The sequence below is a fragment of the Talpa occidentalis genome, unplaced genomic scaffold (assembly GCF_014898055.3).
Source record: "Talpa occidentalis isolate TD23 unplaced genomic scaffold, MPIMG_talOcc4v2.1 talOcc4.11, whole genome shotgun sequence".
Taxonomy (NCBI): Eukaryota; Metazoa; Chordata; class Mammalia; order Eulipotyphla; family Talpidae; genus Talpa; species Talpa occidentalis.
The window spans coordinates 70,642,767-70,655,043 of NW_023601104.1; the positions used below are offsets into that span (position 1 = coordinate 70,642,767).

The window sequence follows — 12,277 nt, forward strand, 5'->3', positions numbered from 1 at the left end:
ATCAACTGGAGAATATGATACGTGGAATCAGTCTCCTCTGCATGATGGTGAGTGACCAGTATGAGCTAAGTGCTCCCTAGTGGCACCAAAACACCCACATGGAGGTTCAAATTTCCCTTCATGCATATTCCACTGGCAGTGTGCTGCTATGCTTCTAAATGGGCTAACCCACTTATCTACTGCATTATAAACCATATCAGTCACTTACAGAAAGTTCTTAGACTGCTTGAGCAATCATCAATTACTCCTAAAAAGTGCAGGTAAGCATTATTATGACTGTATTTCCTGTCTAACAATTCTACCTCAGCAATTTTCATAACCATACTTTTCAGTGTTGCTTTCTTTCACCTTATAAACACTTGGTTTGCACGGCATCACAGATTCTGATATTCACATACCACGAAAGTAAGGTTGCCTCATTTTTGCAAGCAGGCAACGTGGAAATGTAAAAAAAAAACGGTTTTTCATAAAATAAACACCCAAAGTCCAGCCTTATAACCCTTTGAAATGTGTTGTCTATCTATTTACCAACGTACTGAATATTTGGTAGTGTATTAAAACAAGCAAAATATGTAGAGATATGGGAGAGAGAGAGATAAATTATAAAGGCACAAAAATTATATATGGGAAAAAGTTGATGAAGCATATTTTTATATGTCTCATTTTTATAGATGTTTATGAAAAAATACAAATTATAGTCTTTTATAATGATTGGGTTAAACCAAATACAATTTATGTGATTGTTTAGTAATGAAGAAAGAACCCAGTAAGCAATCACTTCCTTAATAAATCTTTAGAAGAGGATTCATAAAAATAAATTAAGATAAAAGGATAATCATATCAGAAAAATTCCATACTGATATTCATAAAAACAAATCATCGGTGTACTAAGGTGCTTCCTAAACAGAACAAAACTAGTCAATCTGCTAATCTTTGGGGAAAAAGAAAAAATTAGTAGGGGCTGAATAATAAGAATGTATAAATGAAATGGGTTAGAAAACATTTCAGGAGGGCATCATTAAGTACTAACTAGGCAAATTAGCAGAGATTGCCCACATCTTGATCTAAAAGGAAAAAAAGTATGCTGTTTTCCACAACAGCTGCAGAATTAAACTGCAGAACATATTCTCTTTCACAAAAGTCCTTTGGTAGTGAATTTCATGAATGTCAGCAGAGTAGTCAAGCTCATTCATGAGTGGACAGAAACAAGAATGCGAATGAGAGGTCTCTCCTGGGGAAGTAGTGGCTGCTACCAGGGCCATGGAATTCACTCAAGGCAGAAAGCATGTTGAAACTGAGCAAAGACAAATCTGAGGCTGAGAAGGCATGATGGTAGACATATGCTGAAATGAAAAAAAAAAAAAAGAAAAAAAAAAAGCCTTTCCAATGTGTGGAATCTCAGCAGAAGATTTTTCAACTTGAGCACACAAGGAAACACAGGATTGAAGTCTAAGAAATTCCTAGCAAGTATGAAAATTCCCCTGACCTTGCTGACATAGAAAGCATCAGAGGGAACATGGCAACTGGGATGGAAGGGAGTTCATAGTAATAAATTTTGTTTGAAGATTCGCTATCAATAAGAAGAACCGTAAGACCATGTGTCTACCTAGGAGTCCTGATGTAATTCAGCAGTAGACAGGAAAGAAGCTACAGTCAGAGAGGAAAGGCCATTCGAAAAAAAGAGGGCTCAGCAAGGACGCAGCATGATTATTTCAGATGATTTTCTCTGGAAAGAAGAGGCAATCATTGACAGGTAGGGATAACTGTTCTTAACCGAATACCGGCAGCTGGTCACCATCAACCTATTCTGATAAAACATTTTTCTCACTTATTGATTCAGAAGGTTACAAGTGATGCTTCTCCAACAGCACAGATTGACTGGAATCCAGCACAATTAAAACAGGAACCTTTCTGTTTTTTAGTTTCCTCTTCCATCCCTCCCTTCACACACACACATACACACACACACACACACACACACACACACCCCTAAACCATGGGCAAGGTCTATGGCTGATAACACATTTGGGTTCTGGGAAAACTGGTGGTTTGTGTTTATTTCCCTTGGTGTTATTGTAGAAGGGAAACAGACTAAAATTTTTAAACAGCTGCAACAGCCATCTTTGGCAGAGACTTTTAGGCATGTGTGGCTAATAAATTTTAGAATTTTAGGGGGATACTTAACAATTCATGGGTCTTGAAAGTTTTCTACCATCTTCTTGGATTGCTACAAAGGAAATATACAATGAAATTACTAAGGAATTGAGGGCTGAAAGGAAATTAAAAGGCATCTCCCTGGAAAATTCTGGCTATAGAAACTGCACTTGTTAAGAGATATACAAAGAAAAACCAAAATAAACAGGCAAAAAATGTCAAAATTGATTTGTGTACAAAGAAAACTCGTGCTCAGATGCTGAAAGGAGACAGTGAAGGCAAAAGACTGACTTTAAAACCTTCATGTTGAAATCAAGATAAGAACTGAAGAGAAGGGAAAGAAGAGAAAAGAAAGAAATTTCAATATAAGTGTAATTTGGCAATACAGGACGTCAAGGAGTGAACCCAACTCTGACCTAAGTAAAGTCCTGAAAATTCTACTGAATTAAAAATTTCCAACATAGGTAGATTCAAAAAGCAGGTAGCAAAAAGGGAGAGAAAGGATGGTTGGTGCTTGCACTGACTAACTAGCCTCTTGCATCTTAGAGACTTTGGGTTGGAGGATACCAATTGAAGGTATCACACAGTGATAGTGGAGTCACCTTGGCTTTCAAAAAAAGGAAATGGCAAAATTCAGTGTGCATTTTCCTGGTGTGTATCTTCATGAAATACTTAATGGGGGGCCTCCATAATGGCACAAGGGGCCTCAGCACTATGAAGCTATCAGCAGCCTCTGCAGCAGGAGTTCAATCCCTGACCGGAGAGCTAACCCAGACGGCACAGCAGACCTCTCCTGTCTCACCCGCTTGTCTCCTCAGCAGTGTATTTCAGTCAATCTGCCTGTTCTGCTCCCCACTCTGTCTCTGGTGAATCTTCTTTCCCACCCCACCACATACCTCTGGCTTATACCTCAGTTCTTGTATGCATAAATAAATTAAATAAATTTTAAAAAAAATCAAGACCTAATGGGGTAGATCCTTATGATGACCATCAGGGACATCTTCAAATTCATTAATTCATAAAATAAATTTAGATTGATTATGGCATTAAGAATCTTTCAGTGGTTGGGTATACAGGAGCCAAAAAAAAAAAATCACAAGACAGGCAAAAGTTCTGCTCCTATGGAATTTGCATTCCGAGGAAAAAGAAACACTGTGAATGTGACTTTGGAACTTGGTAGGTTCAATGAAGACAAAGGATAAAGGGCATAGGATAAGGGTGATTGGTACTGAGGTTGTTTGGTACATAGTTCCTTTATGTTCTGCTTGATATGATCCAATCACTCTTTTTTATTAAAAAAAATTAATTTATTTATACAAGAACTGGGGTACAAGCCAGAGGCACGGGAGGGTGAGAGAATTCACCAGAGACAGAACAGGGAACAGAACAGGCATACAGACCAAGGAGCAGAACAGGCAGATAGACCAAAAACACTGCTGAGGTGAGCAGTGGGTGAGACAGGAGAGGTCTGCCATACCATGTGGTTATGTCCCTAGAAGACTGGGAATCAAACCCGCGCTGCAGAGGCTGAGGACAACTCCACAGCGCTGCACTCAACCTGCTGCACCACCGGGGAGGCCCAATCTCTCTCTTTTTTAAGACTATTTATGCATACAAGAACTGGAGCACAGGCCAAAGGTGTGGGAGGGGTGGGTGAGGAAATTCACCAAAGACAGAGTGAGGAACAGAAAAGGCAGATTGACTGAAATACACTGCTCAGGGGAGCAGCGGGCAAGTCCCGAGAAATCTGCTGCGCCATGTGGTTCACCTCCCTAGCTAGGGATCAAACTCATATTGCAGTGGCTGCAGATACCTTCATAGGTTGCATCTTAACCCCTTGCACCACCAGGGAGGCCCCTAATAAGATCCAATCTCAATCTGACAGTAAGACATGCAGTTTTTGGTCCCTTTGAAGACCACTCTCCATACAAGAACAACATCAAGACATTTAATATTCTAAGCATGCATGCTAAATTCTAGAGATTCTTGTCATTGTCAAACAGATTTATATCTACCAATCCTTACATTCTCTCAAATAGATACATATATAACCTAGCATGTTTATAATGGACCTTAGATTTATAACCATTTTACCAGTTTTAATTTTTAAAACCTGCATAAATTCCTGAATTCAGGAATTCATTTATTAAGTAAAATATTTTCTAAACTATGCATCTCACATCCAAGCCATCTGCATTTTTAAAACGTAATGCATTGCCAAGAAAAACAATGGACTGTGCCAGATGCCGCCTGTCTAGTTGCTGGTCTCCCTTGAAAAAAGCTATACCAGGTACAACACTGTGAACAGAATTAAATCCCTGAGTTCCTATTCTGATTTTTATAACATTCTATCCACACTGTTGTTCATGTGTTAATATATCCTAAAAAGTAAAATGTATTATTTTGCAATTCTATTTTCCAAGGCTAAATTAAAAATTAAATCAATGCAAATGACATGGGTTAAACACCATCTGAACACAAAGCAATTTCACTTTCACCTGCCAGAGATTGTAATCTAAAAAACTGCCACACCAAGAAAGTGAATCAAATAAAACATTTTTCAGAAGGTACTTACAGCCAACCATCATCATGGCCACCGAAAACATCTTCTCCACATCTGTGGTAGGAGCTATGTTTCCAAATCCTATGGTTGTAAGGCTTGTCATGGTAAAGTAGAGAGAGGACACGTAGAGTGAATCCTTGCTGGGGCCTCCTTCCCAGATCCCTGCACTGGTGTTATATCGGTATGGAGTCCCAATGCTCAAGGCCAACTGGTAGAGCCAGCTGTCTATTTGGATGGTGTTCGTGACTTCATCGATGACCTCGTAGTCCCCGATGCTGTACCAGATACAAGCCAGCCAGTGGGCAACGAGACCAAACACACACACCAGGAGCACAAGGACAGCGGCTCCATACTCCAAGTAATGGTCCAATTTCCTAGCAACGCGACCCAGTCGCAAGAGACGCACCACTTTTAACGAACTGAAGAGACTGCTGATGCCCTGAATAAAAGAAAAGAAATGATGGGACATTTTTAGGAAAGAAAAGACTTAAGAAACAAAACAATAGCTCATTTCATGAACTTTAACACCCATTTATATACTAAGAACATACACATAATACAACTCATAACTATGAATATAAGTCAGCAAAAAATGGCTGAAATAATAGGAATTTTTAAAAATCAGATTCCCTCCCACCCTGAAATATTTGTGAACTATTAAATAAAACAACTTTTCCTTGGGGTAAACCCAATTTATCTCTTAAGTGTAATGTAAATATCACAGGGAAACACTAAAGAAGAAAACTGCTTAAAAGCAATACAGAGAGGAGAGAAATAGGGTGGTACATTCAGATCTTTTATTTCTTCTTCCTATAAAACTTCCCGACTGCTCTAAAAGATTTAATAATAAAAATTTATAATAGTTACAAACAGCAAAACTTCTGAAAAAGGAATCCCAATCTTACTTGGAGCAAACAGGAAAATATTTGGTACATGTGAGAAGGAGCACATGTCATTGCTGGCTCCACTACCTGCTGTCACTTGACAAGCACTAAATCTGGAGAGCTCTGGAAAAGTGAAAAGAGTTGAGCCTGGTGTGGAATATAACCTAGTAAACCCTCTCAACAGTCATAGAAAAGTATGCCATAAGGGAACAGCAGCAAGAAAATTTATATCTTGTTGAGACATTTCAAACATCAAATATAGCATCATCCAAATGGAAACAGCATAGACTTTTCTTCAATCAAGGAAGATCTCAGAGTTCCTTCATTTGGAAGGATATAATAAGCCACCAGCAAATAGGGTAACTGCAGTCCTGATGCTGGGAGGTAAGACAGTGCAGTGATCCTGGACGCCTCTCAGCTGATTGTCACCTCCCAGTCCCACAGAGTCCGTGACTTCCTTCATGCTAATTCTGTCTCCCACAGGGGAATCTATCAGAACTAACTCTGAGCTAAATTCTGACCAACAGGAGGAATTGGTTGGTGTAGTGGAACAGATGTTACATTAATAAGACTCTAATTATGGCATCATAAAATTCTTGACAAGGTGAAAAAGGTTAAAAATGCATTTGATGGTGCTATCTGTATGGTAATGAATGCAGGGGGAGGGCAAGAGACACAGGAGACCTTCTGGAAGAGGAAGAGCAGCAGGAGCATCCTGAGAGTTTTCTGTCTCAACCTGGATATCTGTAAGCCTGGCTTCATTTCCATTTCTACACTCAACTGCTGTGCATACAGACAGTCTTAAATTCTCATTTCATTTGAACACTCAAAGGGGGCGGGGGAGGTATTAAACTTTTGGCAGTTCAAGAGAGCAGCATTAATAAAATTCAAAAGATGAATTGGCACAACTCAGTGACATGAGATGTTGAAGGGTGAAAAGATTCAACAGTTTGGAAGCTCTCGAGACGGAACTATGCAGTCGTGAACAACAAAGACAGCCGTAAGCACTTATTGAGAACTTCTCTGGGCTAGACTCTGAGGGACAGTAAGATAAAAATGCCTAGCCTGGCTCTAAAGAAACACAGCCAAAAGGCAAGAAAAGTTCAAACAGAGTAAAATTTAAAAATAAATAGCAGTATTGTTATAAATGGTATTCTTTGGTTAACTCAATTTTTTTTTAAAGATTTATTTATTTTTATACAAGAACTGGGGTACAGGCCAGATGCGCGGGAGGGTGAGAGGATTCACCGGAGACAAAGCAGGGAACAGAACAGGCAGACTAACGAAATACACTGCTGAGGGGAGCAGTGGGCGAGACAGGAGAGGTCTGCTGCACCATGAGGGATTCTCGCCGGTTGGCTGGGATTGAACCCGCACTGCAGAGGCTGCGGACAGCTTTACAGAGCGGTGCTCAAACACCTGCACCACGAGGGAGGCTCTAACTCAATTTTTTAAAGTAACTGTGGTACTTCCATTTAAATACTGCAGAGAAAAAATCATTTCTACCAGCATTCTTTTCTCACAAAACAGAAAGAAGGAAAAATAGAAAGGAAAGCTTGATCTCCACTCAACCTAAAATACAGTCACAAATCTCAACTGGAATGCTAAGAATCAGAGTCTACTAGAATTAACTCCAAATGGTGGCAGGACCTCTAACTTAGAACTCTCCCAAAGCAGGTGACTTGCACCCCCCTCCAAAGAAACCTGGTCACGAGTCCACTCAACCAAAGCAAATATTTTCTGTAGCCATGTTTACCACCACTTAAATAGTACAAAATACTTTCCAAGCATTGCAATTTCTCTGTGATGGAGTCTGTTAACACCCCTTTCTCCTGGGCTTTAACCAGGTCCCCAGCAGATATCTCCAAAATCATTTTCTAGAGCTACTTTCTTCATGCTTCTATAATATATTAGGATTCTCATCATGATCAATCACCCTTGGTCCCCTTGTGGTTGATTGACTGCATTTCCATGTTTCAACTGGCTTCTCTATATGGATGATTCATTCACAGACCCACTTCTCAGCACAAAACTGTTTCCCCAGTTCCTGATATAGAGCCAAACAACTGTGATACATTTCCATTTAGATATACCAGAGGTGTTCAGAAGGTAAGGTCCAAAATGGAACCTTTTGCTTCTCCTGAATCAGTTCTCCATCTGCTACTCTCCTGATGTGTAAATGACATTTTTCTCTACCCAGCCTCTCAGCTCTGGGGCTATGCCTGAACTCCTCCCTTTCCCTGCAGCATCAGGCCAGCAATCAAGCCCTTTGGTTCTCACAGTTCAAAGTGCCTGAGTAAGTGCTCCAAATATATACTAATAAACTTCTCCAAAATTTCCCTTCCTTCCTAGTCCTAAAGTCAAGCCTTGGTTATGACCTCATGATTTTTCTCAGTTTTGTGACAGGAATAGCCTCTCCATCAGCCACCCAACCTCTATTCTCACGCCATTTAATTCACAGATCACAGTATATAGGCTACCAGCATGCTAATTTTTAGATCTCATATATTTAATCACGTCCCTCTCTCTTCTAAAATCGTTAATGGTAGCTAGTTAACTATAGGATTAAGTACCAACCCCCTACTATGACACACAGAGCCCTATAGGACCTGGCACCTTTCTACCTGGTAAGCATCACTCCCACAAACTCTTCCTCGTGCTCTCTGGACTCCTGCCAGACTCATCTTGGCTTAGTTCCTACAGCTGCTTTATGCCACATTATAAGTTGTTCCTTTTGCTTAAAGGGTTCTTCCTCTTTCCCCTACCCCCAACCCCCACCCCCACAACCTTCTTGGTGGCCTCAGCCTTACTAATAGTATATGATGAATATTCCTTGCTCCATGTGTATTTGGACAGCTCCCTCCACCCAGCATCTGCTCTACCATACTCTCTCCTTCTCCCCCACCATCAGTTAGGTGACCTTCCCTGGTATTATGCAGATCTGTTAACAGTTCTTACAGTTCATACATGAGCATGTATGACATCCAGGAAACTCGAAACCTCTCAAGTATATCTAGTGTTAATTACAAAGTTTATCATATAGTAAGCCATCAATACATTCAATATAAAACAAAAAAAGTTTTTTTAACAAAAGAAAATGTGAGTGAGGTTAACTTGGAGAGCTTCACTTAGTAATAAACAAAATATGATTGAACAACATAATGTGGGCAAGAAGACAGACAATGAGACTTTGAGCTGCATTAATAGAGGTATGGCATCTAACATGAAAGATAAATTATCCTTAGCTTCTCCCCTTTCCAGAACACACTTGTAGGAGATACAAAGAATATATTCAAGAGGACTGGAATAGGAAAGGCAAAAGGAAATGGAAAAAAGGAGACAGGGACAGAGCTCAAATACACAGGACATGAGCATTGAGCTCATTCTGCAGAATCCTAAAGTAGGTGACCTGAATCATAGTTGGACCTGCAGGGATAGAAGAACACAACAAAAATTTCAGCAAGCCTGTAACTACACTTCCACTCAGTAAACCAACCAGAAAGCAAGATCACTCACTCATTGCTACTTAGAAAAGACAACCAAGGTGATTGTGATATTGTTCCAAGAGTTTTATATATAAAGTTTAATTTTGTTAATAATCCTATTTGGTAGGTTTCAATACAAAAACATAGCCCAGAAGAGGTGAAGGAGTTTGACTATGTTCATGCAGCTACTAAAAAAAGGTGCCAAGATTCAAAAACAAGCAGTCAGACTCCAGTCCCCTTGCTCCTAATCACTTCCTGACTCACTCGGAAGTTCACTGTATCTAAGCATAATGTATAATTTAACTTAGCACATCAGTGTCTCATTAGTAGCTGAAACGTGTATTTTCTACATGACTGAGTGAAGGAAAGTAAATACCTAGTCACTCCCTTACACCCAACAGGCACAGCAGTGGCCTACAATGCAGTCTCTGGAAGCCCTAGATTTCTATCGAGTCTGAACCACCTCATTTCATCCTCATAATAGCAGCATTTCTGCCTCCATTGGTCATATAAGGTTAAAAGACTTGTCCCAAGTCATACAAGGAAGGAATGGAAGCATTTCTCAGGTCTAATCCTTTGGATTCTTAGTGCATTTCCCATAAGAACAAAGTGTTGTTGAGCCTTCCTGTCATCACTGTAATATTAATAATCACTACAATATTAATCTTCCTATAAAGCAGGATTGATCCTATTCTACAGAGTCTTATAGACATTAGATTAAATACAATGTCTTCTGAAGGTCTTCGAGGTCCACAATCCTGTCTACAATTCCTTTGCAATAGCAATAGGGCTCAGGTCAAACCAAACTACTTTTTGCTCCCAAACATAATCCCAAGATTTACCCTTGAATTTGTCCACAATATACTAGTGTATGAGAAATCCATAAACTGTTATTTAAAATTAATAATACCCAAGTAGGAAAATCTAATTTATTTGAATTTTTTTCACAAACTCATTCTCTAATCTTTTGTATCATTAATTATGATTTCTGGCAATCATAAAAATCAGGATTGAGAGTAAGATGACTTGGTTTTAAAATATGAGGAAGTACTTAAAACTGGACACAATTCTAGTGTCCATCTCCAGGAAAATGAATATATTATCACATATTCACTTAATGGAATACTATCCAAAAATGAACATGAACAGACTAGAACTATATGCAAAAAAGAGTAATGAATCTAAAAGCATTATATTGAGCAAAAGAGACCAGACATAAATGAATTTGTGCTGCATGATTCCACTCACAAAGAGTTTATAAGCAAGTGGAACTGAGAGTGGGGGGTAGGAGCAAAGTGGGGAGGACCCCAACGGCCTATGGCAAAGGGACACAGTGGTGGGTGGGGTGTGGTGATGCACATCTGAGGAGGTGTGATCCTATTCCCCTGAATCCTCTACAGTAATAATCTGGCAATAATCTGTTTCTTAATATGGCTAGTAATTACTAGAGATGTATACTTTATGAAAATTCCTTGAATGTTACACTTAAGGTTGGTGTAATTTACTTTAAACATGTTATTTTTAAACATTAAGAAAAAAGTTATGGAAAGCCCAATAGTCACTGCTTTGTCGTTAGGTTAGCATTTCACCACAGTACACAGTGCAGATGAATGCTCTCTCCCGTATCATCTGCCATCAGAGTTACATTCAACAGTATATGTAAAATAAGGGGACTCCCTGGTGGCGCAGGCAGTTGAGGGCAGCACTGTGAGGCTGTCCACCACCTCTGCAGTGCCAGTTTGATCCCCGCTGGCCTCGGAGCAACCCACATGACAAGCAGACCTCTCCTGTCTCGTCCGCTGCTCCCCTCAGCAGTGTATTTCTTCAGCCTGCCTGTTCTGTTCCCCGCTCTATCTCTGGTAAATCCTCTCACCCTCCCATGCATCTGGCCTGTACCCCAGTTCTTGTATAAATAAAATAAATCTTTAAAAAAATTTAACAGTGTGTGTAAAAGAAGAGATGTTTCTTATTTTACAACTCACCCTGTACCTTTTCGATTATTGGGCTACAAATTGTATTTCATTCCTTGTTAGAAATTACTTTACCCACATGGTAACAATGGACACCTACAAGCAAATCCTCAAAAAATGCCCTCCTTCTGAACTACTGTCATTTTTATAACAACTTCTTGATTCTAGACTCATCCAAGTTTTACTACTCATTCGTTTTCTGCTTCATTTCACTCCACATTGTCCAATCCTTCTGAGCCCAACTGTGCACTCCAGTGACTTTCTGTCTCTATCCCAGCCTCTGAGCTCCAAACACAGAGTCCCTGGGGTTCCAGTATTCCACCTTTCTAAACAATTCCCTTACTTGACAAGCCCCTCAGGCCATAGTAGCCTGGAAAAAAAAATCCAGGAGAGAGCTTTGTTTTTCTAACTCTTCAAGATTTGTGTGTGTGTGTGTGTGTGTGTGTGTATTCCCATATTTAAGAGATGTGGGTTGTTACTAGCACAAAAATAATTATCTTACAATGACAGTCATTTAAAATTCAACTCATTTCTCTCATTTGATCCCCACTAATGACAGCAGACCAATAGTGCTGCCAATATCTTTTCTACCTTCTTCCTTTCTGGCTTTATAAACAGAAAACTTTCTTTCCTGTTCAAGGACACACGAAATTAAGAGGGGGGGGGTGATAGAGTGCAAATACCGATTTTTAATATATAATTTTATGGCTTTTCACCTACATCTTGCATTCTCATACAAAAGATGTTATGGTTGCTTGTTTGCAAAAAAAAAAAAAAAAAGCTGGTCATTTCCCTCACTGTCTTCATACCCCTTAGCAATATGACTTTGCAATCTCTCCCATCAAGAGAAAGGTTCTATTTCCCCATCCCTTGGTCTGGGTTGGCCTAATGACTTGGTTTGGCCAAAAAAAATGTTAGACTCCGTATCTAACCTATAGAGTTACAGTGCCTGTACTCATAGTCTTGGAACCAAGCCCAGTTGCCAAGTAAAGTAGATAGACTAGGTTTCTGGAAGATGGGAACCACAAGAAAAGCCCACTGAGTCATCCATCTGAGCCAACATAGACCAGTCATTCATTGGCAGATGCATAGGCAAGCTTAGCCGAGATAAGTCAAACCTAGCCCAATTCATTAGTAATGCAGTTAGGTTACAGATTCATGACTTTTAAAAAATGGTGGCTGTTATTATCCACAGATTTTTGGAGTTATTTGTTATGTAGG

At 39.6% G+C, this 12,277-nt stretch overlaps 1 protein-coding gene across 1 annotated transcript in view; it reads right to left on the bottom strand.

Moving 5' to 3' along the window:
• Positions 1-12,277, bottom strand: part of KCNH5 (potassium voltage-gated channel subfamily H member 5) — a 234,971-nt gene that overhangs the window by 152,920 nt on the left and 69,774 nt on the right. The window contains exon 7 of the mRNA XM_037501979.1: positions 4,730-5,156. Coding sequence (XP_037357876.1) covers positions 4,730-5,156 — 427 coding nt within the window. The remainder of the gene's footprint in view (positions 1-4,729; positions 5,157-12,277) is intronic.